This window comes from Pseudopipra pipra, chromosome 1, assembly GCF_036250125.1.
Source record: "Pseudopipra pipra isolate bDixPip1 chromosome 1, bDixPip1.hap1, whole genome shotgun sequence".
NCBI lineage: Eukaryota > Metazoa > Chordata > Aves > Passeriformes > Pipridae > Pseudopipra > Pseudopipra pipra.
Genome location: NC_087549.1, coordinates 53,727,192 through 53,754,433, shown reverse-complemented (window position 1 = coordinate 53,754,433; position 27,242 = coordinate 53,727,192). Strand labels below are relative to the sequence as shown.

General features: G+C 43.2%; 2 protein-coding genes across 7 annotated transcripts in view; one reads left to right on the top strand and one right to left on the bottom strand.

The window, feature by feature from the left end:
- SPIRE1 (spire type actin nucleation factor 1) overlaps positions 1 to 8,139 on the top strand; it is a 124,903-nt gene extending 116,764 nt beyond the window's left edge. For all 4 annotated transcript variants that reach the window (XM_064657126.1, XM_064657109.1, XM_064657117.1 and 1 more), the window contains 5 exons: positions 762 to 899; positions 1,832 to 1,902; positions 2,635 to 2,662; positions 2,751 to 2,881; positions 3,430 to 8,139. In XM_064657126.1, coding sequence (XP_064513196.1) covers positions 762 to 899; positions 1,832 to 1,902; positions 2,635 to 2,662; positions 2,751 to 2,881; positions 3,430 to 3,682 — 621 coding nt within the window. In that variant the 3' untranslated portion in view covers positions 3,683 to 8,139. The remainder of the gene's footprint in view (positions 1 to 761; positions 900 to 1,831; positions 1,903 to 2,634; positions 2,663 to 2,750; positions 2,882 to 3,429) is intronic.
- A 1,445-nt stretch (positions 8,140 to 9,584) lies between these two features.
- Positions 9,585 to 24,514, bottom strand: PRELID3A (PRELI domain containing 3A). 3 transcript variants are annotated; one of them, XR_010431156.1, is made up of 7 exons: positions 24,342 to 24,514; positions 21,828 to 21,996; positions 21,330 to 21,419; positions 20,490 to 20,560; positions 20,293 to 20,395; positions 18,530 to 18,639; positions 14,759 to 14,904 (listed from the first exon to the last, which is right to left on the bottom strand). XR_010431156.1 is itself a non-coding variant. In XM_064657243.1 (7 exons), exons 1-6 carry the CDS (start codon positions 24,371 to 24,373, stop codon positions 18,586 to 18,588), a joined length of 519 nt encoding a protein of 172 aa, XP_064513313.1. In that variant the 5' UTR covers positions 24,374 to 24,514; the 3' UTR covers positions 14,759 to 14,904; positions 18,551 to 18,585. The 3 variants fall into 3 exon arrangements, 2 of the variants coding, with proteins under 2 accessions (XP_064513304.1, XP_064513313.1); XM_064657243.1 differs by having other exon boundaries at positions 18,551 to 18,639; XM_064657234.1 differs by lacking the exon at positions 18,530 to 18,639 and having other exon boundaries at positions 9,585 to 14,904; positions 24,342 to 24,511.
- Positions 24,515 to 27,242: the final 2,728 nt, after the last annotated feature.

The following is a 27,242-nucleotide window of genomic DNA, read 5'->3' as shown; positions in this document are numbered from 1 at the left end:
ATTCCCTGGTACCAAATTCAGTAGTTCTCCACTCAATATTCTCCTAAATGCTCTAATACAGAATAAATGCAAAATTTTGTAAGTGGAAGGTTGTGTTGTTAGTCTCTATTTGAGTTTCTGCCATTAATAATGCAACACTGGATAACCAGTTCACCTGGTTGATATTGGAAGAATATTTTCTAAAGCTTAAATTGCTGCTGTCACTTTCCTGGGCCAGAGAGGAGAACTTTTCTGCCGGAACTGATGTAACTTTTTGTAGTCTTGGTGGAATTCTGATAATGTGAGCACCAAGATGTGGTACCACTGAATAAAAATTTGTGCTAGAATGGGCTACTAACAACTTTTCTTGGCCATTCCGGGCATCACAAAGTCTCGGAGAAATTATTTTATGTTTACTTCAAACAATATGCATAAAATAATGCCATCTGTCATACTACCTTTTCCCTTTCAAATTATAAATCTGATTGTTGATTGGTTGGAAACAAATCTTTGTAATAAAAGACAAATGGAGAGAAGGATCAAGTGGTTTGAGGAGGAAAGATTAAGCAAACTGTCATTGTTGTGAAGGTTGAACATAATACCACCTACGCACTTCCAATGGTTTGGTAGTCACGTGATGCCCGTGAAAGAGCCAGTGCTATTCCAGTTTGAAGGGAGAAACCCCCTGTTTCTGGAGTTACTAACCAGGTGGCTGGTTGTCTAGGTTGGCGTGTGGAAGAAGCTGTTTGTCTTTGAAATAATATGGGGTTTTTGGCTTCCAGGAGGAGTTCTGTTACCCAGTGGAATGTCTGGCTCTGACAGTGGAGGAGGTCATGCACATCCGTCAGGTGCTGGTGAAGGCAGAGCTGGAAAAGTACCAGCAATATAAAGATGTCTACACTGCTCTCAAGAAAGGAAAGGTAGGGCTGAGTCTGTGGAGGCTCCAAAGGTTACTGAGGGAGGCCAGTTGCACAAGCTTCCCATTTACACATTTGTTTCTTATCCTGTATTGGAGAGAAAGAAGAGTTATCCAAAACTCCCCCTAAATATATAACACATGGGTCAGCTGCCTTGAAGTATGTGCAGAAACATGAAAACTTTTCATGGAAATACTTTGTTTGTTTAGATTGTCTATAAAAATGCAGTAGCATTTGCAATTATCACAGTGTATCTGTATGTGTCCATTTAAAACTTCATTGACTGAAGTGATTTCTGTCCCCATACCTTCTGCGGGATTGGTTACAGATAGCAGGAAAACTGCAAGTTCTTCATATATGAATCCTTACTATTAAGCACAGAGGAAATAAAAGTCTTCAGAGAAGTCAGACGACATGTGACCCCCAGAAAGAAGTTTAATATTAGAGACCTATTCACTAAGGCATTTTTTTCTGTAAACTGCAAATTGGTACTTACCAGTGGAAGCAGCACCCTTTTCCCCCACTTTTGACTTGTGCTTCTTTAACACCTCCAGCAAGTGTATTTTGACTTCGCTGTGTATTTTACCCACAGGCCTACCTGTCTCTAGTATGCAGATTTCTTTTAAAAATTTAATACATTCAAGGCAGAGGAACAAGAATCTTAGATTCAGCTGTTGCCTTTTGTCATGATATATAAAGCTCAGTAATGAGCTTTTATCAAATCTCAAAGTAAGTTGATGGTTTAATTAATTTACCCCTTCATAAATATATGAAGATAAAATTCTGGACCTTCTTTTCAATATCATCTTAGAAGTATGAACCCCAGAACTGGATGTAGTAGTACAACTGTGATCTTGCTGATAGCAACTGGTACAAGAAGTCATCACTGTGTGTGACTTCGCCTAACATTGTGGATTCCTCTGTTCTTCTTTTAGCTCTGCTTTTGCTGTCGAACAAGAAGGTTTTCTTTCTTTACCTGGTCTTACACTTGTCAGTTCTGTAAGAGGTAAATATTTAATATGTGTTAATAAATGGGTACCATTTCAGAGGGAAAATTATTGGTTTATACATTAGAAACCCTCAAAAATTTCTGCTGTCTACTGTTGATTGGGTTTATTTCTATAACAGTCTATGTTAAAAAAATCCAAAACTGTGCAAAAATATTTCTATCCTAAGTGACAGAATTGCTTCCTTGGACTGAAACTTTTGACTGAAAGTGAGGGAAACACTCATTTGTTTTTTATGCTTATGGGAAAGAAGTTGGAATTTACTCAGACTCCCCAGTCAACAGTTCCACAGCCTCTGTTGTTGGGGAAAACATTTCAAGGCAATTTACCTTCTGAGTTATTTTTTAAGTATTGGGACGGGGGAAAGGGAGAAGGAATCATTTGCAGGCAAAATTGTAGATTTTTAGTTGAACAGTGAGACAATAAGTCAGGAGATCTATGTAGCCACTGAGTTAGTGTCTCACTTACCAAAGGAGGTTTCTTTAGAGGAAAACCAGCTTATTTTCGGGGTTTTTTTAATTTATTTTTTAATTTAGCTGTATTTCCTGTTTAGTGTTTCTTCCTTCTTTTGGCTTCATGTTCTGATTTGAAGTTATTATGTTGAAGAAGCCTTAAAAATGAAAATGTTTCTTTAAGGGGAGGATGGGGGAGGATTTTAACTCCTGAAAACATTTATCTCTTATCTCTATTTTTCCTAGTGGATTGACTCATGCTCTTTCTTTCTTACACAGGCCTGTATGCTCACAGTGTTGCAAAAAAGTAAGTAAGTGAACTTACGGTTAGAGCCTTTCTAAAAAGCTGCAATCTTTGTAATGATGCCGCATGTTCCCTCTGCTGTTTTCAACAGATGCGGTTGCCATCAAAGCCATACTCTACTCTCCCCATCTTCTCACTGGGACCTTCAACCTTGCAAAGAGGAGAAAGCTTTATGAGGCCAGAGAAGCCCTCTACCAGTCACCACCATTCACTGCGGAGCAGGTGAGAAACAACCCGAGCTCACTTGTGTCTGTTGCGAATTCCATACGAGGTTATCAATCGTTAAGATGCTGTCTACCTGTTTGGTAGTTGTCAATGTCTCTAATGCTTGTAGTAACTCTTGTGAAGCCTGAAAAGCCAGGTGTCTTCTACTTCTTGCTTTAATTTACAGAAATAGCAACACTGACAGTGTCTTCTTAAACGTTTTTCACATTACAGTTGAAAAATATTATGAGTCTGGGACAACTGTATTTCTGTAGTACCTCTGCAAAAATATCCTTAACGTGTGGTGTGAAGGAGATAAATCTCTCAGGCTAGAATCACACACTGAATGGGAATTCAGTGATGTCTTGGGCACAGATTTACGTTTTTTCTAATTTTTCTAATTCAAATTTTCACAATTTTTTTCACTTTGATATTATCAAATTATCTGTTGGTTTTATGTCTTATACACAGATGGTTGTCAAAGCTAATCCAAGAAAATTTAAATCCAGACCCTTCTGATGTGCTAAAATGAATAAAATGACAGATGCTGCTCTTTTGCCTTTCAGGTTGACCTCAAGGTCCAAGTCTGTGGATAAGTCACATGAAGAGTTTCCCAAAGAATTAATGGAGGACTGGAGCACAATGGAGGTTTGCGTGGACTGCAAGAAGTTTATTTCAGAAATCATCAATTCAAGCCGGCGCAGCCTATCTCTGGCCAACAAGCGAGCCAGATTAAAAAGGAAAACACAGTCCTTCTACATGTCATCCCCGGGAACCTCCGATTACTGCCCCTCCGAAAGGACTATCAATGAGATCTGAGCCCGTGTGCCTTTTTCTTTGCTTTTGTCTTCATGAGGTCATCATCCATGGGCAAGGTCACTGAAAACGGATTATCAATTCCCTTGCTTCGTTTCACTCGGCTGGCTTGGATTTGCATTAGGTCACAGGATTTCCTACTCCAGCGGTTCCCGGAGACACAGGATGCTATGTTTAGATCTGTGCAGAATGATGCAATGGGTCAGCTGCTCCCACTGGAAGAAAATCAATCGTTTGAAATTGTTGCCTCTTTTGTACGTGTGCGTCGAAACTAGAAAGCCTTTTCTTGCTTTCAGTCTTTTTTTAACCCTGCTTTGAATCATTTTTCAGGAGATGGGATGAAAACGTGTGTTTGGTGGGGAACCAAACCTAACCAAGTGTCAGTGTTAGCACAGTAGCAAACAGTAAGTCATACGGGCGCTACCACCCTCGTTGTGCTCACGTCCTAGCTGAAACAGCAGAGGGTTGTATCGCACACCAGGCACCGAGTGTGAGTGGCTCTGGGTAAAACCATCTTCCTTGGAACCGTTTCAGTTGCTCTGAGATCAGGGTTCAGCACAGGGCTCTACAGTGTCTGTGTCCTGGGGCAAAGCAGGCGACAGAGCTCTTCACCCGTGTGGTTGGCCATACCCCCGAGCTGCTGTAACTTTTTAAGCCTTAGTGTACTTCTAAGTGTCTCCTGAGCAGGTTTTAGTAGTTTACTTTCTATCTTGAATGTATGATAATGACTACTAGTAGCAGTGAATTTTAGTAGTAGAGAGAGTTGTACAGTTTATGAGGAGGACAGGAAATAAGGGAGGCTTCTAATTTTAACTGAATACCTGTAAAGTTGTTCTTGTGGTTACTCAGAGAAAGCAGTGAGTAAGGTGTAAATTTGTATTATAATGGAGCACACAGATACTGCTATAGTTCTGTCTGACAGCATATCCACTAGTAACCCCATTTTTTCTGGGGTTTATAACTTGGCTGTAAAAATTCATGTTCTGCTGAAATTTGGGACAGTGCTGTCTCAGATTGGGAGCGACCTCTTTTTTCTTTTAATCTTTTCTTTTTCATTCTTTTCCCCTTTCTAATTCACTCACAAAACCGTGCTAGACTAGTTGTTTAGAAGTTCCAACGATGTTACATCAACTGACATCTTGTGCTTTTTTGTACTTTTTTTAATATTCAAATTACTTTTTTTTTTTTTAATTCATGCATAGCCAGGGTTTAGTCAATAATTTGGGGCCAGAGCTTTTTGGTATTTAAAACAAGCTAACATAGCCAAGTTATTGATACTTGAAAATCAACTACTGTAACTTTTTCATAAATTTTTAATACCCTGGGGCATATTTAATATCTATATAGCAGTGTATTATAGAATGACATAGCAGCAAAGTGTCAGATCTATTTATTAACATTTCTATACTTCAGATTAATGAGAGATACCTCAGAACTGCTCCAAAGTAGCTGGGACTATATTTCTATAACATGATTTTAAAAATATATTGATCAAAACAGATTCCCCTGTCCACAAAGCCCAAGAGGCAGACTGCCCCTCCAGCCCTGGCAAGGCACCGTGCTGAGGTTGGGAGGCACCAAGGCTGGTCGGCTCCGGTGTAGTAGCTGGGCTGCTGCCTCACTGCGGGAGCCTCCTGCTGCCCAGGGGAGCAAGGCTTCCCCTTCGGAGTCTCTGTGCATGTCACATTGCAGCCTTAGGAGCAGCCGGCCATGTCATCTCTTCTAAGCTGATTTGAAAAGCACATGCTCTGTAAACCTTCCCAGGGACTCTTCCATCCCTATTTTTCGTTAAACACCCCCTTGGAAAATGAGAATTTTTGCATATGCAGGGCTTATTGGAATAGTTTCTAATTTTTTCTGAACCAATGCAAACAGGAAAAACAGGGCTCAGTGCTAACTCTCCCTCATAGCTGTCCCATGTAAAGTCAGGTGTCATGGCCCTCTCCTCGGGATACCTCTGGAAAAATGTCTCGCATGTTAAAGCACCTAAAGTACTGGCATGAGATAAGTATGTAGGATTGCAGAAAGTGAGCAGCAGAGACGGGCTGATGGGAAAGGTTCTGCTGTTGCTTGAAGGGTCTCCTGTCTTCAGTCACATCAGCACTTTTTCTTGTTTCTGTGCCAAAACCAGGCAGTGTGTTGGCTTGCACAGTGCATCAGGGAAACTAGACTGAAAGAAATGCAGGAAATCTCACTTTGCATCTATGCTGTTGTTGTTGTCATAATTTTCTCATGGAAATCCTCTGGCCACCGTCACTCAGACCTCTGCTCACAGTCCTCTTCTCTGCTGTCCTCAAGCCACTGAGGTGCAGAGTATCCAGCATATTTATCTTCCTCTTTGAGAGGAATTTAGGATGTTGTAGAGCAGGCAAGATGAAGGACTAAGTAAATCCTGATTGTGCAAAGGGAAATGAGTCCTTCATGCCTGTGCCCCCCTCCACCTTGGCAGTGTTCAGGAGTGGCTCTGGGGCAGCAGCAGAGCCTTGCAATTGTGCCTTTCCGGGCTGCCCAGCAGTCCTTGGCTCAGGCTGGGCTCAGCTATGCTGGGCAGGGCACAGACACTGAACAACAACGCAGTGGTTGTACAAACTGCTCCCTGTTGCTCACACAGCGCTGCCATGCCTGGATAACCTCCCTTTTTCCCTGGAAAAAACCCTCCAGGCTGCTGACAGACTCTGTGGCAGACTCCAGAAAACATGTTGTGGAGGGCTGCCTCTCCCCTTGCCTCCCATCCCTTCCTCCCTGGCACAATTGCCCGCATTATCCCGGCATTTCATTCCGCAAAAGGAAAAGCGGCGGGTTGGTTTGTCACACAAAGCCTGAAGGAGCTCAGCTCCCTGCTTGCCTGGCTCTGCGGAGTGGGCTATTTTTAGCTTTCCATCTCGCTGCTTGCGCGAGCATCCCAAATCTACTGCAGCCATTTGCCTGCACACCCCGCGGTGCTGCCCAGCATGTCCTACTTACGGTCTGAACTTCACAGTAGCATCAGAGGATGAAAACAGAAGCTTGTAAATATCTGTAATATATTTATTAATATTTAGGAAATCTCCATCAATCATGCAGTGGGAATTGACTTTCCTATGTTGTTTTAAAAAAGGAAATGAGTCTTATTTATATGTGTGTTGGCTGTTATCTTTTATTAGAGTTGATGCTTTCAGCCCCCTAATGCAGTTTGCACTCAAGAGGCATCCTGGAGAGAATTACTGCTGAAACGAATGCAGAACTAGCACAGTGAGCTCCCTTCCATGAATTTTTAAATTATTTTCATTTTTTTAGCTTTATTAGTATGCCCAAGGTTTGTTTAAATATGTCATAGGAGACCCAAGGAGCTAAAAATGCCTCTGGCAGCACCAGTCTTGTTTTGTACATGAACCTGGTTGTGGGGAATGCAAAACCAGCTCTGCCTCACGGAGGCGATGGAGGACGTGAGCAGGCCTTTGCTGCAGCTCTCAGACCTGATCTTTCAAGTGTTCATGCTGACAGTAGTGTTTTGGGAGGTTGTTGTGTTTTTTTCTCTTTCCCCATTACTTCCTTTTTACATGGAGGAGTGTTACCTGGTGAAAATAAAATGCCTTTCCATTATAACCTTTGTCTGTGTTAATTATTCATGTGGAAGCTGATTTAAAGGTTCTGTCTCTCTCTTTTTTGCGCTTTTATAATTTTGTAAAATCAGTCATGTTTCTTTTGGCAAAGAATTGTTAATGAAAATGATTGCATAACAGCTGAACACTGGCTGGGCTGCATGAAGGGATGGAAACATGTCAAGTACCCTTAGAATAGCAATAAAACTGCTTGTGTAACCCCGGTGATGTGATTTAGCTCCTAGTCATCATTTCCAGCCAAATCCCTCTGTTACCAATGTGCTGCTTCTTCCAACACTGGCAGGCTGTACCTGAGGCAGCGTGCTTGTCCTGCATGTGGTACAGGCTTTGGGAGATCTCCATCCCTCCCTCATCATTGAGAGAGAAATGGTGGCAGTCTTTTGGAGGAGTTTTTAATGGATTGGTTTGTTTTTAAACCAGAAGTGGAGACATTTTTATCACAACTATTACATTGTTCTCTCCCAAGCTTCCCTCTTTCCCCAGGCAAGTTCAGCATCAATCCCCTGGTTAATACTGGCTGCATGCTCTATAGGTTAAAACTAATTTAGAAGCTCCAGCTTTAAGCTCCTTGATTGCTACCTTCATGCTTTACCTCATCTAGCAGCTCTGTACACCATTTAGGAATGTCTTTCTTACGAGCTCAGTCTCATCTGTGAAACAGTGACAGCACACAGGCATGAGGGAACGGTGCTGCAACTGGTGCTACAGCATATAGATTATGTTCATGTTATCAGAAAATTTTATACTATTGCCATGTTCATAACTTGGAGCTGCTCTGGTTTATTTCCTCTTTTGTATGTGTGTACCTTAAGGCCAATCTGAGAATGTTTATGAATAATGATTCCAGCTATAAAAACCGCTATTGTTGTTTCTGTCTGATTTTTACTACTGTGTTTCAGCTTTTTTTTTTTTTTTTGGGTACCTGAAATCACTATTCACAGGAAATTTTCTGGTAGGAGAACCATGACAGAGGGGCATTGGCTCAGCCTGACGTGATACACAGACACAGAAACCCCTTCCTGGTGAGCGGCCTTTCATGAGCACTTCTTTCTCGGCAGCTCCATCGAATCCTGCGCCCCAGTCCTCTCCTGCTGGGAGCTGAGCAGCACCCATGAATTCCAGCAGCCCATGACAGAGGCAGTTTCTGGCCCTCCCTGTGCCCACACTTTGACGTTGAAAAATCCCAGAGACGGTCATGTTCCTCAGTTGACCCAGCACAAGCCATGAGCTTGTCCATGACCCATGTCCCCGGGTCCCCATCTGCAAAAACAGAGTGGCTACAACTGTTTAAAGAATTTTGAGAGCTGCTGCTGAAGAGCTGAGTTGTTCAGTGTCAGAGCTGAAAGGATCCTGCAGTGCTTTCACTACTTGAAAGCAATTAGCACCCCTTCCAGGTGAAAGGAATTCCAGAGAGTTGAAACTTCATAAGCAAAGACTCGTGAATGAATTTGACCATGGTAGATCTGCACTTAGCAAATGTCATGGGGCATTATCAGGAGATGGAGCTAAAGAGGTATCAAGTAGACACAGCCAATTTTACACAGCAGTAGCTTAGTTTGTTTATTTGCACTAAACTAGAATTCAGTAACTTTCCAGTTTCTTCTCTGGTTGGGCTGTTTTGCAGCGGCAGTGCCTGGCTGAACTGAGTGTCAGATACACAGGTATTCTGTCCTGAAGTAACAACCGGTTGTTGAGATGGTTTCTTGTAGAATATTTCTAGAGGAAGCCCTTTGGAACAGACCCTTTGGAATAGACCTTACTATAGCTAATTAAAAAACACATTTGTAAGCAGATAGACTTCCAAGGTGCCAGGCTACTACTGTCAGCTCACAGCTGAAAAAGACCTGTTTCATTATTGACATTCAGTTAAAACAAAAAGTGCATCCAGTATGAAAAAAAAAACATAATCTTCATGCCTCCCATGCTGTAACATTTCCACAAAGCTTCAGGTCCTCCCTGCATTTCTCTAACCAGTCACATCAGTGCTTAACAGTGGGAACGAGCAATGCTTTGGCTTTTGCAGGACAGGCTGTAGGCGAGACATTGCAATGTGGAATTGTTAAACTGGATTTCAGAGGCTGCTAAATCTAGAATTAAAGGACATGGGCATGAGTTGATGCAACTTCTGCAGGAGGCTGGCTTCCACAGTTCAGTGGAAATGAGCACCAGTTAAGCTGACACAGGTCTCTAGAGAGGCAGCCAAGGCCCAGCTTCAGCTTAGACATTTAAGATGAGCATGTTTCTATTGAAGGGGCTGGTGGTTACATTACCTGTGAATCAGAAAGCAAAACAGAGATAGTGAGTAGTGTATTTGAGCTTTATTCTGTTAAAGCTGGTTCCCCCTCCCCAAAGCCCTTCTTTAATAAAGGAAAACTCAAACAGGAGATGCACTTTTTGGACATGAACAAAGCACAAACCCTTCCCCTTTGAACTTCTCCTGCTTCCGTGCTGTCACTGTGCATGTACTGTCTGTGTGGCTTCAGGTACATCAGGGGCATCAGCTCTAACAGAGAAAGGCAACAGAATTGTCTTCTTGTTTTCATGTTATGTGGTACTGAAATGCAATTTCATGTTTATGCATTACTAATAAAAAGCTCTTGGATATTACTGCATTACTCTCACTTTCTTGAGCCAACTGTAAAGTTGACGAGCATCATTTCTTACAGAGCACAGCGGGCAAGGGCATGTTCCACATTTGTTTGGCCAGGTAGAGCCCTGAACCTCAGCTGCTGCAGATCTTAACTAGGTCAGAGACAAAATTATAGTGAAGTAAAAGGGAAGGTATTGCACCAGCAGGACCTCAGATTAGGACCCCTTCTGATCATGTTACTTGCAGGTGCCTTCCATTTAAGTGAGAATCATACCTCAATCACTTCAGCTGTGGAAAAATTAAAAAGATAGGACTTGTGTTTCACAAAAATGCCTTTTCATTGGACGAATCCATAGTGAATGCATGACCTGCTTCATGGAGCTGCGATTAAAAGGCTTAGCCTATAACCTGCATGATCCTGACAGGTGGCGAGTGGTGTCAGTGGGGTAAGAAGATGGTTTATTAGATAAATATAGTCTTATTTACAAATCAGGGCTAATAGTTTTAGATGACTCTTTGCTGCTTTAATGCAAAATGAAGCAGCTGCCAGTCCCAGATGGAGGTACCAGTCCACAACCAGAGGACCCCTGCAGAGCTTTTGTGATGTGTGGCTTATAGCAAGCTTCAGGGAGCCTGGTACTGGGTCCTGCTGCTCACCCAGCACGGACTAACACAAACGATTTTTCTGCAGCCTTTTCTGAAAAGCCACAGCCAATTTTATATTGAAATAGTTACACCCAGAAGTGTTTTTTTAAACTGTGCATGTCATTTACTTCAGGTAGCACCATAGCGTACGTAGACACTTCACAGCCCTGCCCTTCACGGCTCACAATCTAGGAAGGTGCAGTAGGAAGGGTGTTACCTACCCACTGCTCCACCCGAAGATTTGAATGAAAAGTGTCACATCAAGGAATGTCACTGGCCATACTCGGCACTACTTCATTAGGTTGTCAGATACATCAATGCCCAGTATGTGCTATACTACAATTCCTGACACGCCCCCCCTGCTGCAGATCAGTGCCTTTGCTTAAGTTAGGCAAGTCCTTCAAGAATACACAAGTTTCACTGGGATTGCCTGTTGTCTCAGCAAATATGATCCTTCCCCCATCACGCCTGCTGACCTGATGGGGGAGAAGAAGTAAGACGCATGGAGGAGCATGGAAGATTCCCACTGGCACACGGGCAAATCAGGGAAAAGATTAAAAGGATAGTTTACACAAAATCAATAAATTACACACCAGACCATTTGACTACACTGTTTTAAGTTAGTGCCTTTTGTTGTACACACAAGCCTGTCTACACACTAGCATGAAAACCATCAACCAGAAACCAGAGTTTACCTCGAGTTTGGCATCTTCAACATCTTAAAACCCTTCAGAGCCAAGAGCTAACATGCCCCATTTGCCACATTCTGGGAACCACCGCTGCCTCAGGAACCAGCTCTCCCCAGCTTCTTGCTTCCACAGCAGGCACGTGCACACAGCTACAGGTACTGGGCAGGGGGAGCAGCCATATTTCCAACCAGTTTGAAGACCTGATATGCCACCACTAAATTCTTAAACCACCCCCTGCATCACAACCCTCTATACTCCCTTTTCCCTTGAATTGCAACCCAGCGGCCGAGAAACACTGAACTGCCAGCCTCAGCTTGAACCACAGCAAACAACCTCCCTCTCCCAACTCACAAAGCTGAACTTTAATTCTACTTTCAACTCCCCAAGTGCAGAATTCTTATTCAAAGTGGCATTTGTTACTATTAATCAGCATGGTTATAAGCACTGAGCTTTCTGCTTGGTCCCCAGCACCTCAAGATCCTTCCAAGTTAATGAGTGTTGACTTCACACCATTTCTGCTTGATACATTTTTTTTCTCCTGCGTGCCCTTTTCCTCCTGAATCAATCCCAAAAGCCACAATCCCTGCTCCCCACAAGCAGCCTAGCACTTTCCCTCACATGCAGCTTTCCACCTTTGACAGACACCTCAGTCAATGCACATGACAAAAAACTGACTTCCACATACATTTTTTAGCCATTTCCAGTGTAGAAAAAAAAGTTGGAGGAGTTTCTCTAAGGAACCACAAAGATAAACAATTCCAAAGGCAGGGTGGTTTTTTTGCCTCAAGGGTCAACTTGGACTATAACAGTCTAAGAACTTGAGTGGGAATTGAAGTGCTGCAAAAACAGTGTTAAGCACAGCATACACAGCTACAGATCCCACTAGATCTCATGGAGAAGAGTCACATGGTCAAGGGAGAAGAACGATTGGAGCCTCATATGCAAATCAGATGGACAGAGAGCAGAAGGGTGAAACCGTCCAGGAAATCTTATCGAAAATTAAGAACCACTTGATCTGCTAAACACTGGAGCCCATGTGGTCCCAGTGTGACCACTGCTGCAAGGTCCCTTGTACACCCTGGCAATGTCCCTTGTACACAATGAGCAACCACAGGAAGAACAATAATCCCACAGATCCGTAAGTGTCACCTACCCCTAAGACAAGGTAAGAGGCAGCAGCACTGTCTGGCAGTGGAGAGAGGCAGCTGAATGACACAACTGGCCTCCAGAAAAAATTAGTCTTTTTTCCTACCCAAAGCTTCCCCACTACCATTTAGCCAAGAGAAAAGCAGAAGAGGACTGAGCACAAGTAGGAAAGGTGCCGATTCCTGGCAAGTGGAGCAGCAGACAGATTGGAAAACCGAGTGTCTAGGCATACAGCTCCTAAATGGGACAAAACATGGAGCGAAAGCAGCCCAAAACCAAAAAAGTAATCCAGAAAACTGATGTGTAACTGGTATTGACCCTATGGTGTGGCAGAGAAATTCAGACCCAGAAAGAGCCTATGGTGACTTTTCTGGGAAGCCAGCTAGTGCTGGAAGGTGCTAAACACAAGTCAGTCAGCCTTAAGACAATACCAAGCAAATATTTCACTTCTGATGCAAAAAGCAGCTCTAGGCAACTCTTCTTCCAAACCAAAGCAATACGTGAACCTCTCCAAACACCTTCCTACCCCTGCTGACAGTCATGTTTTCATCACCTCCAGGAGGCATGTACAGAAATGGTGCAGCACAGGTTTCCAAGGGCACACACACTTACTCAACTTTTCCTATTCTTTTTTTTTGCAGAGCTCTGCCATGGCTGCACTCCCCTTCCTAGCAGAATGCCACCAGAAGCTAGAACATCTTCTGTGTTCCTTATCCAGGAAGTGGCATCACTTCTCTGAGAAGGGGACAACAACTGACCTGCACCAAAGCTATCCAGTGTATCTTCCAGAAACAGGCTCCTATCAGCCTTTAAGCTCCAAGTTTCTGTTACAAAATAAGAAGGGCTTTAGGTCCACATGAAAAGAGTAATGTAAATATCAGCTATTCATTTAATTGCTTTCAACAAATATACATATCTTTTAAAGTAGGCTTATTCATTAGGATATGTAATTTAGTTACACCCAAATTAAAGTTCAAATGAACCAGAATGTGAATGCTGAAAATTCCCTTAAGCTACAGACACTTTAAAGTTACCAGATCAAAACAGTGACCAACATTTTACTCTTCTAGTTTTTTAGAAGTTACTCATGCTCTTGAACAGCTTCCTAAGCACATGCTTACCACTTGAACGAGTAAACATCCTTGCAACATTTATTTCACTTTGTGTGCATAACAAAAAATAAGTTAAAATGCCCTAAGAGGGTTGTCTAAGAAATATATACTACATCTGGATCAAACATAACAATTTTGTAAACATCAGACAAGGCTAGGACCGTTACCAATATGTATTTATGCATGTTTTATAGGAAACAGTTTCTGCAATTACTGGAGTATTTTTCCAGATAATGAGAAGCATTTAAAATGATTCTAAAACCATTTTGTACCAATGTGGAAAAGTGTTGAAAAAATTCAGTTACAGAATGCACTCAAAGAAGGAGAGTTCATTTGGTTTTCTTGTACTTGTTTTTTCCATTCAGGGAATGAAAAGTTCCTGTTTATACCATTTGGATTTCAAATTTCCTGCTCATTTCTCATTTCAACTCTTCTGGTTATTGCATCAGTTTCTCCCTCAGTTAAGACATGATGTAAAGAGCAAGGACCAGTGGAACAGCAAGGTCTCTTCATTCAAGTAGCCTACAAGTTCTCTTCTTAGAGATAAATAAGTATTTTCCAGCACCTTCCAGGAATTACTACTCATGTCCTCATAAGGAGGGGAGGAACTAGAACAAGTTAATAAATAAGAAAATAAATTATAACTTTTTCCCTACCAAAAAAACTATTTTAGGTTATTAACATCAATAGAAACTTTATCTTTGTTTGGATACAAACATAAGAGGTAAAGTATCTGGTGCCACGTTCCGGCAGCACATTTAAACAGCATAAGTGTTAGTTCCATACAAGTTGTAGCCTTTTGGGATGATCCTCTAGATAAGTATCTAATGCTACAGTATCATGTTCTGACCACGTAGTTCCCTTTAACTGGTCATAAGACACTATCACATTATAAACCAGACAAACTTCAGTGCTCTAGGACCTATCAGCCCTTCACAGAACAAAAATTCACATGGAAAACCCTTAATACCACACATGCATTCTTTTCAAGTTTGAGTAAGACAAACTGAGATCGTGCAAATATAACATACTCTCTATCTTTGTTTAAAAAGGCACATTTAGGCTGTCTTAAATGTGCTTAATGTTTTGTTTCCAGTGTTAAAAATAAATGGTTTAAACGAAAAGAGCATCTGCAGGAGGTCAATTTAATCTTCAGTAGGCAACAAGAGCTGCTGTGGAGATGACAGATGAGGTTACTTGTCCACTGATCCAAAATTCTTATAAATATACAAAACCTCTTCAGATCAGCCTTGGAAGGGAGCAGTCCGCAGAATAAGACTTTTCTGTCAGTTACGTGGTTTTACTTGGTGAAACCAAACATTTGGTTTTATTTTTCCGTTGAGGCTGCTGCCATGGCTGGTTTCATGCCCTCGCGTGTTGACTTCAGCTCCTCCAGTTCTGTGTTCAGTTTGCTGATCACCCACTCCAGGGCATCCCGACCCTGCCAGAAAAAATACTGGAATTCAGGATCAGAACAGATACACCATCACTGCTCATGTTTATATAGTTTTTCCTCTGTCAGACATGGGACTTGTTTTAAAATTAATTTCATGCCCTGCATAATTTGGTACAGATTATATCGATAATTTCTTACCATCTTCTCATGGAAACTTCACTGAAAAGGCATTTGTTTAATCCCTAAGACAGAAGCTCACTACTGTGAGCTCCCAGTAGTACATCTAGGCAAAAAGCCTAAATCAGCAGTTAAATTTCCTTACCTAAGAGGATCTCTGTTTTTACTGTTTGCTGCTCCCACCACTGAAAGAATATTGGTAGATTTACAGCAAAATCTAGATGTTGTTTTCAGATTCATTAACCAAGTTATGTGGACTGTTTTTGAGAAGATCCAGGACAAAGAAAGTCTTCCAAGTCTCTCTGAAGTAGCATCTAAGTGACCTGATATCTGTCAAGAGTTCAGAAACGGACTCACACTGAATTCTATATTCATGCATAGCAACATTTCAGCACCTAAACCGCACTAATTGAGAGACTACAGTTGCACATTTTATATCAAGGTATGATCTTTCTCTGTTCAGTCCTCAGAATGGGAGTGCCCCAAAGCTATGAACTGACAGCCAGTGCTTTAGTAAGAGCTGGAGAACCCAGCACAATGAGCCTCTCAAAAACCTTTTACCTTAAGAAGACCCTACAGCAGCTGCATCCCGATGACCACAAAACGCGGCCAGCTGCACAATGAAGCCAAGAAAATAAGAAGTACTTTAACTAAACAGAAGTGCAAGATTTCAGAGCTCTGCAATCAGAATAGCAGCTTTTGCCAAAGCAAGCAGATGGGATCAGATCAGGAAACCACTTGGCCTCTTTTCACTTAAAGAGAGGTCAAGAGACATTCACCTCTATTACTCTACTAAGAATAAGTATGAACAGTGGAGAGCAGCAAGGAGGAGAGAACCACATGGCTCTGGCCAAGTCTAGAGTTCTGCAGATAAAGGTTTGAGCCCCAAAAGTCCTAAATCTTCACGAGAGCGAGTCTCAGTATTCAGGCTCTCTGCAGAGATTGATAGAAAGGAGGGGAATATCCTTCTCCACACACAGTTTTGTTCCACACTGTGCTGTACTCATTTTGTTGCATGCATTACAGGTGAAAAAGTGCACAGAAACCTCATAGTCTCCAGAACCTGCTGTTGTCTTTTATGAACCACTAAGCACAAACAAGAATCTGCATAAGCAGCTTTGAAAACCTAAGAAAAAAAAAGTGTCAGAACAACACACATATACTCTTGAAGGATTTTTTTTCAGGCTAGAAACATTACTCTGGAATAATATCAGAAGCCCAGATCAAGGCTGCAAGGTGTAAACTCTTAAAAGAAATAAAGTTTTACTAAGAATAAGAGTATATTTATCTCAAGCCCTAACTAAGCTTGGTGAAGAGCTGACTCTGTTTCTCTTCGGGTTTTCCATATAAATGAGAATAAACACTAATTGTTACATCTGCACTGGCAGCCAGTCCTTAGACTGAGAAAAGTCATGCAGGTATCAGAATAAAGTGCTCAGCTCTCAGTCAAAGCTCATAAAGGGAGATTCAGCTCCACCCCAAATTACCTCAAGAACTGGTATGTTTAAGTTAACTGAGTTCAAGATACACCTTTATTTACTAATAATATTGAAGAAAACATAATTTAAATTGTCCGACTGAAACATGGGTTGCTGAAAAAGACCCTAGGAGGGGATGATTTAAGTTCTGAGTTCTTTCCATTTGAGCATGAAAGCAACTGTTCTTCGGCAGGTGATAACCTTCACCTTCTCCACACGCTGTGCAAGACCTGGGAACACCAGCAAAGCAGGCATAAAACCGCCCAGACAGGCAGGCTACTGCATAGCAACAAGTCCTAACTAGTAGTGAATTAGCTGAGAGGAGTGCTCCTAAGGAAAAATCGGGGGGGCGGGTTGGGGAGAGAAGAGGAATCATCTTTCAGTAAACTGGCATTTGGACATCTAAAAGTCAGGTTTAAATGTCCTCTCTGAGGTGGCACAGGCACAGAGAACTGAGTGAGACAGCAACAGCTTAGATGTTATATTTGTCTAATTGCACAAAGAAGACTTTGTCAGAAAGTCAAGCATCCCTGCCACAGAAAATGTGCAGTAGAAAAAGGCTGAGATTCTTTTCTGGCCCCGACTATGAAACAATCACGTCATTGTGTTTTATTTGATATCTCTGTTGATAAGATTAAATGATTTTTAAAAATCCACAACATTCAACTGGAGCACCAAGATATTTCCTTCAGTTTTTGAGACTACGTAGGTCTGTGTATGTCCTTAGACTCACATATACTGTATGCTATATTTTGCAGCTAAGAATAAATTCGTGATATTGGCAAGGAAGATTTCAGGAATATTCTGCATAGGAAACGAAGTTAGAAATCTCAACCAGATGCAAAGCCTCCAAGTATTATAAAATCATCCAGTTATCAGAAAAAATCTGACAGAGGACTGGTCTATAAAATCTCATATTGTACAAGTTCTCTAGTAAGTCATTAAGCAAGCACATTCATAACCAGGCATGCATATTGTATTAGTCATTATTGCATATGTCAGCAGCATGAAGTGTCTGGCAGAACAAGCGCTGCATATAAAGATTTGTTGGTTGAGCTTAAGTGACTGATAAATGCTGAGCCTTTTTAGTTGATGTTTTCCAGAAAAACAGCTTAGTGGAATGAGAACTTAAAAGCAAACACTCATGGCGTACACAGATCTCAAAGTAAGCACTGTAGAAAGCCCTACTTTCTTAATTAGGAGAAGCAGCATAATGGATATATTTTTTTTTAAGAAATCTTATTAGTTGAAGCACAAGCCAATACAGGAATGACAAGGACAAGCTACACTGACTAGTAGAAGGAAAACAATTTGCACAGAGGTATCACAAGAGGCAAGTACACTCAATTCTCTCAACTCTGAAGTCAGATTTGTTCATAGGCACATCACTGCAGGGACACGTCACCACCAAAATGAATATAACTACAAGACCAGTGAAGAGCAGGAACAGTCTGGCACCCTGACAGCCTCAAGCTTTGTACAGATTTCCTCAGAAGGGCAACAATATTCCTCAGGCACAAGAAAAGCAAATACAATTCTGCTATGCAAAAGATTACCCCTGTTAGGCAACCTGTTTCAAGAAATCAGTTTTATAACCTAAGAACGCAGTTCTGTTTCATAATGCCAATTCCACTCACTAACCGATTTATTAATTTCTTTGGGTACCAGATTTATTTACATGCTGAAATCACAGAAACTAGGACCAGATCAAACACTTTGTGGACGGATTCCTTCACATCCCCGGTTGTCTGCAGTCATCATCATTCCACTTTCAAACCATAAGCAAGACTGTGTGGCACAAGACATGGCTGCAGCAAGTTGGTTGTCCAGTGGCATAAGCACAGGTTTGTGGATCCAGTCTGGATTGGACCTACTCTCACCCTCTACAACTGCAGTGTAATGAATGTCTGCCATTCCTGTATGCAATGTGTGTAAAACATACATGCAGGTTAACTTATGAAATCCACGTGCCAACAGTCCATGCACATATTTGCTAGGAAGCTGAAATGCTGTACCAAGAAGAATGCTGGCATTACCACTAGTTAGTACAAACTGTAGGTGTGGAGAACTGTTAGCTTAGAGCGCTTTCAGAATTTTGAATTATCCACTCAATAGCATCCCACCCCTGGAGTAACACAAAAAAGATTTACAACATATGGCAAATGATTTTTCCATAATCATTAAAAATAATAATGTGTCATCTGCCACCTCTACCTCAGAGCAAACTCTCAATAATTCCAATTTCTTCAGAAAAACAAAACATTTTTCAGCAACTTTCATGAAGTTTAAGAGGAGTGCTAAGAGCACAGAGGCACAGCACAGCATGGAAGAAGAGCTCGTAGTAGCACAGTAGGTTACTGGCTAGCAAAGAAAGGGCTGGTAACAGCAAGTACAAATTCCTGCTAAGTTAAAAATCTGTAGAGACTTTTCAGTGAAACACACAGGACAACAAAGTCTTTCTGGTTTGCAAGAAGCTTGTGAGCCAGCGTGTTCCTTGAAAATGGCAGAACAGAACAATCTTTAAAAGAAATTGAGCTTTCACACAGGCAATACCTGAACAGATACCAAGAAAAATTTACACTCTTTATCCAAGTTCAACAGAGACATGCAAATGAGACAGATGCCACGAGAGGAATTCAGACAGTGTTTTTAAGTGTGCCTAGTTATGTGGACGTGCCAGCTAGCTGGCGCTGTGCCCTCCATAGGCTTTTAAATGGAGACCAGATCAGGACAGAACTGTGATTTAATTGAAATACATTCCAGTAGAGAGCACTCAGCTAGGTAAAGGTAATCTTCAGTGTCTAGAAATGACTCATCATTCCTTCCCCACCCCCTGGTTTTAACATGTTTTCTTCTCACTTCAGGAGAAGCACACAGAAGGGTGGGAAAGGAGGCTTTCTCCTCTCTGATCTAGTTGTTTCATGCCTCCTATCAAGTTGGCTTACATTGTCTTGGTCAAGCAAAATCTTTCACAAGGACAAAGGGCTGGCCAAAGCACAGGCTCTCCAGCATAGCAGGAGTTACCTGGGCCAGATTCCCATTGTGCTGAGCTTCTCCAGCAATGCAGAGCACAAACTCAAATTCCAGGTGCACTCATCCTGCTGTTAGGCAGCAAGGCCTATGCTGCTCCAGCAACTCCATTTCTTCCCCAAACAACTACAGGACAAAGTGCCCAAGCATTCCCATAGCTCTGCCTGTGCAAGCACAAGACAGAGGAGTCAGTCTAGTGTTACCTAGGAGAGCCAGCACAGTCTCACCTCTTCAAAGAATATGCTTCTGCTTACACTTTATTACTTTCAGCCAAAGTCAAGGAGACAGCTCAATAACGGATAGTAACTAGAACTGACAAAGCAGCACAAAAAATATGCTGGCATTAACTGATAAATCCAGATTATAAAGGCTGAAAGTGAAGTTACATTCTTTACTAGCACTAATTCCTGGAAATAGGAGGTTAGTGTTTAAAAAGGTACTGCAGAAAAAAAACAAAACCCAACTAACAAAATGTGTATTCTATATGCAATTGTAGCATACACACAGAAGCTTGTTTGTTCTGCTGTGCAATTCTAGTTAAAAAACAAAGATTCAGTAGTGACACCTTTTCATACTGTGGGAAATTATATTCTACTTACTGAGGTCCTACAAAAACCAGTTGAAATGCTGTGCATAAAATTTAGATAATTTAAATACAGCATTCAACACACACAATTGACAATTACTATTTCAACAAAAAGAACAATGGAGTGGGTGGAGAAAGGGAGAGAACAGAATAAAGATGTACCTTTCTGGCATTAGAAGATATTGTGTTCGCCATTAAGCTTTCCAGATAACTGCTCAAGCTAATGCCTTTAACAGTAATAATTGCTTCTTGGGTTAGCACAGTTCTGTAACAGAATAAAGAAAGGTTAATACCTAAACTGAACTGGACTAACATAATGTCTCCTATCCACAAAGATGCACACAAATATCCTTACTTACTTCTCAGGGTTTTCAGGATGAGGCGTGTAAACCAGTCTCTCATCAACAGATACCAAGTTTGTGAGAGTAATCTTAAAAAGAAAACAAGAGTTGAAATCCTCACTTCCCACCTTTCATTTTTCTGTTACCAGCAGCACTACTATAGTGCACTCAGTTTAGTGTCAGCAGTGTAAGCAGAATATAGAACTCAGAACACAGTCAATAAAAAGACCTATATAGGGTGATGCACCTTCTCCTATCCTCGATCTAATTACATCAAAGTTCCTGTTCACATTTGTACAAAACACAAGCAGCTTTCTCTGAGTCTCAAGTCTGATTTATGGCAAGCGGTTTAGAGGCTCTTCAAGACAAAGACCACCATACCACTACTTGGACTATACAGAAAATTAATACCCATGAAAGAGAATGCCTCTTGTACAGAGACAAGGCTCTCCTACAGACAACCCCATTTTAAATCTGATAGTTATGAGTTCCGAGGATACCAAAATATAGCCTAATACTTCATTTACATTTTATGAAAAAAGGCATTTCACATTGAAACTTTTGTTGTAATGGCAGTGTAATGTATAACAACTCATTGATCTAAAAGTCAAACTATTTTACACGCATTCCAAGAAATACTTTTGCATTAAAAACAGAATCACAAATGTTTGATCCTGAAGTATTTAAATTTCCTATTTGTGAGAAGAAAGAGAGAAAAAAAGAGTCATCTAAGACACTAAGATATAGAAATTATTACCTTCTGATGAAAGATGCAAACACATTTCTAATCTAAATGTTAAGAGCAAAACATCTAACTTCCAGAACTAATTACCAGAAACTTTTTAAGCCACCACTCACATTAGTTGAGCAAAGCTCCATCTTTTTTTCCACTGGATCTACCACAGAATGTTCCTCAATGTAAGTAAGAGTTCTACTTGTTCCTAAAATCTGAAGGTAAAAAAAAAAAAAAAGTCAAGTACCAAAATTAAACAAACAAACTGAACCTTGAAACTCATAAAGGCCATGTTCTCAGTGACCCCAAATAAATCCAGAGTAAATCATAGATACCAGACAACCGTGACCTGTGGCAAGACTTCACCCTGGTAGATTGTATCAGTCCTACAGCATGGCACAGACCAGCCCAGGAGGCATTTACAGACATACAGACATACATTATGGACATAATAAAGTTTACAAAGTATTCTCATCACCAAGAATGCTCCTTGTAGCCTGTGTGACACTTGTGGATGACATTTCCTAGGGATTAAGCTTTTACTCTGAATTCAGCTCCAATTCAGACAATGACATAAAAGTGTACCACACCCTTGACAAAGCATGAAGACTATGAAAACGTACGGCTTTTACAATACTTGGCAATCCCCACTCTGTGCTGAGAAGACGGTGACTGTGCAACCTCCCCTGGTTATCAAGGCTTCTGTCAAGGACATCTACTCCTACCACACATGGATTCATTGGATTGGGGTACTTCCTCATAGCAGCTTTGATCACTGTATCCCAGGGATGTCTGTAAAAAGAAGGGGAGAGAATGTTTGTAACTATTTTGTATTCAATCACAAGTATTCAAAGAATACTAAATCAGGATCTAGTTTGTGTAATATGGCACATGCTGTACAACTTTCTAGCTTCCAGAAGTCAGAATACAGTTATGCTTGGAAGGGCAATAAGGAAGTATTGACACACAAACAGAAAAAAAAAATTAATTCTTCTTTCACAGTGAAGCAAAGAATTATTAACCAAAAACTAACAGAAATGAGGGCAAGAGGCAACAGATGCTGATTGCTAAAAGTGACATTCCAATTAGGTGGGCAGAAACCCCTCACTGACAGGGCAGCTGCCCACAGAGATTGCTGAAATCTCAATTCATTCCAGAACTTAACCAGGAAAACAACCTGACCTCACACTTCAATTTGTCTTGCTTTGAGAAGAGGGCTGGACTAGATGACCTCCATAAATTCCTCTATAATTCTAAGCACACCAAATAAACTGAAGTGGAAACCATTAGCTTCCTATAGCAAAAAAGGTAAAGTGAAATTGAATTCGACAACAACAAAAAAATTATCAAGAAGTTCAAAATAAAGAAACAGATTTTTAGAAACCACATGAGCTCACGGCCTTATGTCTGTACCTGTACTACTGCTCCCAGCAGTTTGTTAGCATGAATTACACTTATGGATACTCTTCTCAGTACAGAACTGTTTTTATGAAACGAATTTTGATAATCTCAAACCCCTGGGATCACAGCAGCCCTGCTATTCAAGGCTGGGCTGTCCACATCGCTCTTTTTTTTCTGAAACAGAGGAGGCTACAGAAATAATGGACTTGATCCACTACAGAAATTCTGTCCCTAGGTAGTTATTTCTATATTCAGAATAACTGACTGATCTGCAATGATAAGTTTATAGCCTTTAAAGGTATGTTTAAAAATTCAACAATTGGTATCTAACTTAAGAAAGATTAGGGGTGCCAACTTGTACTTAAGACTTGCACTTAGGGCCCTAAATGGATTTTATTTTTGACAACACTACTTTTAGTCTTAAAATAGACTGGCACAGAAGGGCACCAACAGTACAGCACTGCAAGAACAAACAGAAACTTGGAAAAATAAGTTCTTTTTCCAGTAAGAAAAGCATTGGAAAGCTTTATTAGCGTAGGCAGGAAAAATAAGAGCCCTCCATTCCTACAGCAGAAAGAGGAGGATTGTTCCTTGTTATCTTCAGAGACTATTCATCTCCTTTAACAGAAGATACACAAACTGAAAATGTCAAATTTCTGTCAAGTGTCCCTGAGGGATTGAGTCAGAGATGTGATAAGGCTCAACAATATTTTATTAACCATTCAACTGAACTACCTACACCTCCACACCTTATGCCATAAGATGGGGGTGTTCTAATACAGATCTTGACAAGAAAATGACAAAAATAGCTTTTGTGTTCCCTAGGCGACAGATACTCATCTCAAACTCAGAAGCTGTGCCGTGCACTAGCAGCCTTTACTTCCCTCTGCCTGACATTTCATGTCAGAAGCTACAGTTCACTTACACCAGACCGATGATGAAGTTGAGCCCCGAACAACTACATCAGTGCTACGAATTTTGTTGACGTAATTAAATAAGTTTAAAGCGACACATCTGGGATATTCTGTAAATATTTTAAGAACTGTCACCCCCGGTGCTATTCAGGCTTCCAAAATTTATTTTAAGACCCTGTAGCAGTCGCATCGGCGGTGGTGGTGGCATTCCAAGGGCTGCACCGGCACTGCATCCTCCACGTCTGCTCCCCGACACAGCCTGTCACACACCTGTTGATAATTTTCCGGGTTGTTCCCTCGTTGCACAAGGGTGGAACTGGATGGACAGGACCACGTCCAATGCAGAAAAGCACTAATGAGAAGGAAACTTACTGAGGGAACTGGCTGCTGGGCACCTCAGCGGGAGTTCCCGGCAGGTAAGGTACACAGCCGCCCTGGCCATACCTTTTGGAATATATCATCGACTACGTCAGGAGTTTAAGATCATTTTTTCTATAGTGTGAAAGTTATTTTTCCTTGAACACCCATCCCTCTATCAAGCCATCACGCTGCCGGGCCGGCTCTACAACTCTGCCCTGTTGGAATGCTATTCCCGAGGTGGTGGAAGCCCTGGCGCGGGGTCTGGCCGCGCAAGAAAGAGCCCGAGGCGATGCAGGACCGGCACGGCCGGGGCCTGCCCGCGGCCTCCCCTCCTCCTCCTGCGGCCGCGCCCGCGGCATTCCCCGTTTCCGCCGTCACCCCGGCGGGGCCGGATTACGCCGCGTGGCCCGGCCTGGGGTCTCGCCGCGCCCCTCCCCCATCCCTCCCGCCCGGCCCCCTCACCCGAACACGTGCTCCGAGCTCCAGATCTTCATGGCCGCTCCCGGTGTGTCCCCTCAGAGCCCGGCGGGAAAGGTGGGAAGGCGGCGGGAGCGGCTCGCGCTGGACCGACCGACTGACTGACTGACTGACGGACGGCTTCGCGCGGCCCGGTGAGCGACAGCGGCCGGGGGCGGGGCGGGGCGGGGCGGGGCGGGGCGTGCCCGGGCCGGCGCGCTCGTCACGCACACGAGTCATCGCCCCGCCCCGCCCGCCGTGGGGGAGGGGGAGCGCCACTGCGCGTGCGCAAAGCCCGCCCTGGCCGCGCTGGGCTGTGGGGTCACAGCGTTAAGGAATGTTCTGTTTTGGGTGTGACCCACAGGGGTCAGAGAAGTCCAACTGCCGGCCCTGCGCAGGACACCTCAAGAATCATACCATGAGCCTGAGAGCGTTGTCCAAATGCTTCTTGAACTCCGTCAGGCTTGGTGCTGTGACCACTTTCCTGGGGAGCCCGTTCCAGTGCCCAGCCGTCCTCTGGGTGAAGAGCCTTTTCCTAATATCCAACCTAACCTCCCCTGACACAGTTTGCCCTGGAAAGGTGCAGCCTGAGAAAGCAGTTCTGCATTAGCATTGATTGACTGATCCCCCTGCCCCTCACAAACCCTCACCACCAGCTCCTCAGGACAAGAGAGACATGGAGCTCCTGGAGTGGGTCCAGTGGAGAGCAACATAGATGATTAAGGGTCTGGAGCATCTATCTCATGAGGAAAGGCTGAGGGAGGAGAGCCTCTTCAGCCTCGAGAAGAGATGACTGAGAGAGCACCCTGTCAGTGTCTAGAAGTATCTAAGGGGAGGGTGCCAAGAGGATGGAACCAAGCTCTTCTTGATGGTGTCAAGCTACAGGATAAGAGAACAAGCAAGAACTGATGCGCGGGAAGTTCCACCTGAATATGAGGAAGAACTTCCTTACTGTGCCAGTGACCTCACACTGGAACAGAGCCTAGAGAGGTTCTGGAGTCTCCCTCACTGGAGATATTCAAGAACTATCTCGACACGATCCTGTGCCATGTGCTCTAGGATGACCCTGCTTGAACAGGGAGGTTGGACCAGATGACCCACTGTGGTCCCTTCCAACCTGACGCATTCTGTGATTCTGTGAACTACCAGCATAGGAGTTTTGCTTTAAACATGCTAATAACAGCCATGGTTTGGGGGGACAGGCTGCCAAGCTCAGCGTGTGCGGGGCTGTGCCCAGGGGCAAAGTGATTGTTAAGGAATACAGCTGGTTTGGGTAGCTCAGTTTGTAAGCAGCAGATTGAGCTCTGGGTGAGAACCCGAGACAAGAGACCATGACATGCCAAACCTTTACTGGGCACGAAGACCAGTGGCAGAAGCCAGGTGAATGGACACTGGGAAACACCAGGAGGAAGAGAGACTTGTGGGCAGCTAGGTCTGTGAGGAGATAAAAGCCCAGGCGTTTCTTTGTTGGGGGTCCATCCTCAGATGCACCAGCTCGGGTTGTTTCAGTGTTACTGCGCCATGAATAACTTGCTTTATGGAACTAGACACCTGAGACTGTTGAGGGAAACCTAGGGTCAAACTGGTAAGGAAATCTGGTCTGACTGGATATGATGGGATGTGTGGAGAATCAAGTGGGGCAGCCGTGGGCTCACTGGAGCTGCCCACTGTGAACGGGCTCAGTCCCAGCAGTAACAGTGGCCTTGGAAGTGTGGCTGCCACAGTGTCGTGAATGGTCAGACTGGAATGTTTCCTCAACAGCGATGACGCCAAATGCCTGAGTTCACCTGGAGGACTTTGCACAGAGTAATTCTACAGCGAACACGTCAATATGAAATGCCCTACATAGTGGGGGAAAAACAGGACACAAGTTTTTCTACTTCCCATCACCAGGACACTGTCACAGGGTAAACTGGCCCCAGCAGTGGGGGAACCCGCCCTGCTGAGCGGCGCCAGCCAGGCTGGGCTGGGCTGGGCTGTGCCCTGCCACGTCACCCCTGCCCTTGACTCAGCAAAGGGATCTGGACAAGCTGGATAGATGGACCGAGGCCAATGGCATGAGGTTCAACAATGCCAAGTGTTGGGTCCTACCCTTTGGCCACAATAACCCCAGGCAGCACTGCAGGCTAGGGACAGAGTGGTTGGAAAGCGGGCCAGTGGAAAAGGACCTGGGAGTGCTGGTTGAGAGCAGCTGAACATGAGCCAGCAGTGTGCCCAGGTGGCCAAGGAGGCCAATGGCATCTTGGTTTGTATCAGAAATAGTGTGACCAGCAGAACAAGGTAAGTGATTGCCCCCCTGTGCTTGTCATTGGTGAGGCTACACCTCAAATACTGTATTCAGTTCTGGGCCCCTCAGTTCAGGAAGGACATTGAGGTGGTGAATCAGGCCAAGAGAAGAGCAACGAAGCTGGTGAAGATTCTGGAGCACAAGTCCTATGAGGAGTGGCTGAGGAGCTGGGTTGTTTAGGCTGGAGAGAAGGCTCAGGTGGCCGTATCACTCTACAACTACTTGGAAGGAGGTTGTAGCCAGGTGGGGATCGGTCTCTTCTCCCAGGCAACCAGCCACAGAACGAGAGGACATAGCCTTAAGCTGCACCAGGGAAGAGTTGGACATTAGGGAGAATTTATTTACAGAAAGAGTGCTTGGGCATTGGAATGGGCTGCCCAGGGAGGTGGTGGAGTCATTGTCCCCGGAGGTGTTTAAGGAGAGACAGGACGTGGGACTTAGTGCCACAGTCTAGTTGACATGGTGGTGTTCCAGTCACAGATCGGACTCGATGTCTCGGAGCTCTTTTCCACCCCAATTAGTTCCGTGACTCTGTGACCGACTCTGTGACAAGCGCCGGCCCAGCCCCGGGGGGGGCGGGGTTCAGGCTGGTGACGGCGGTGGGCGTGGCGACAATGACG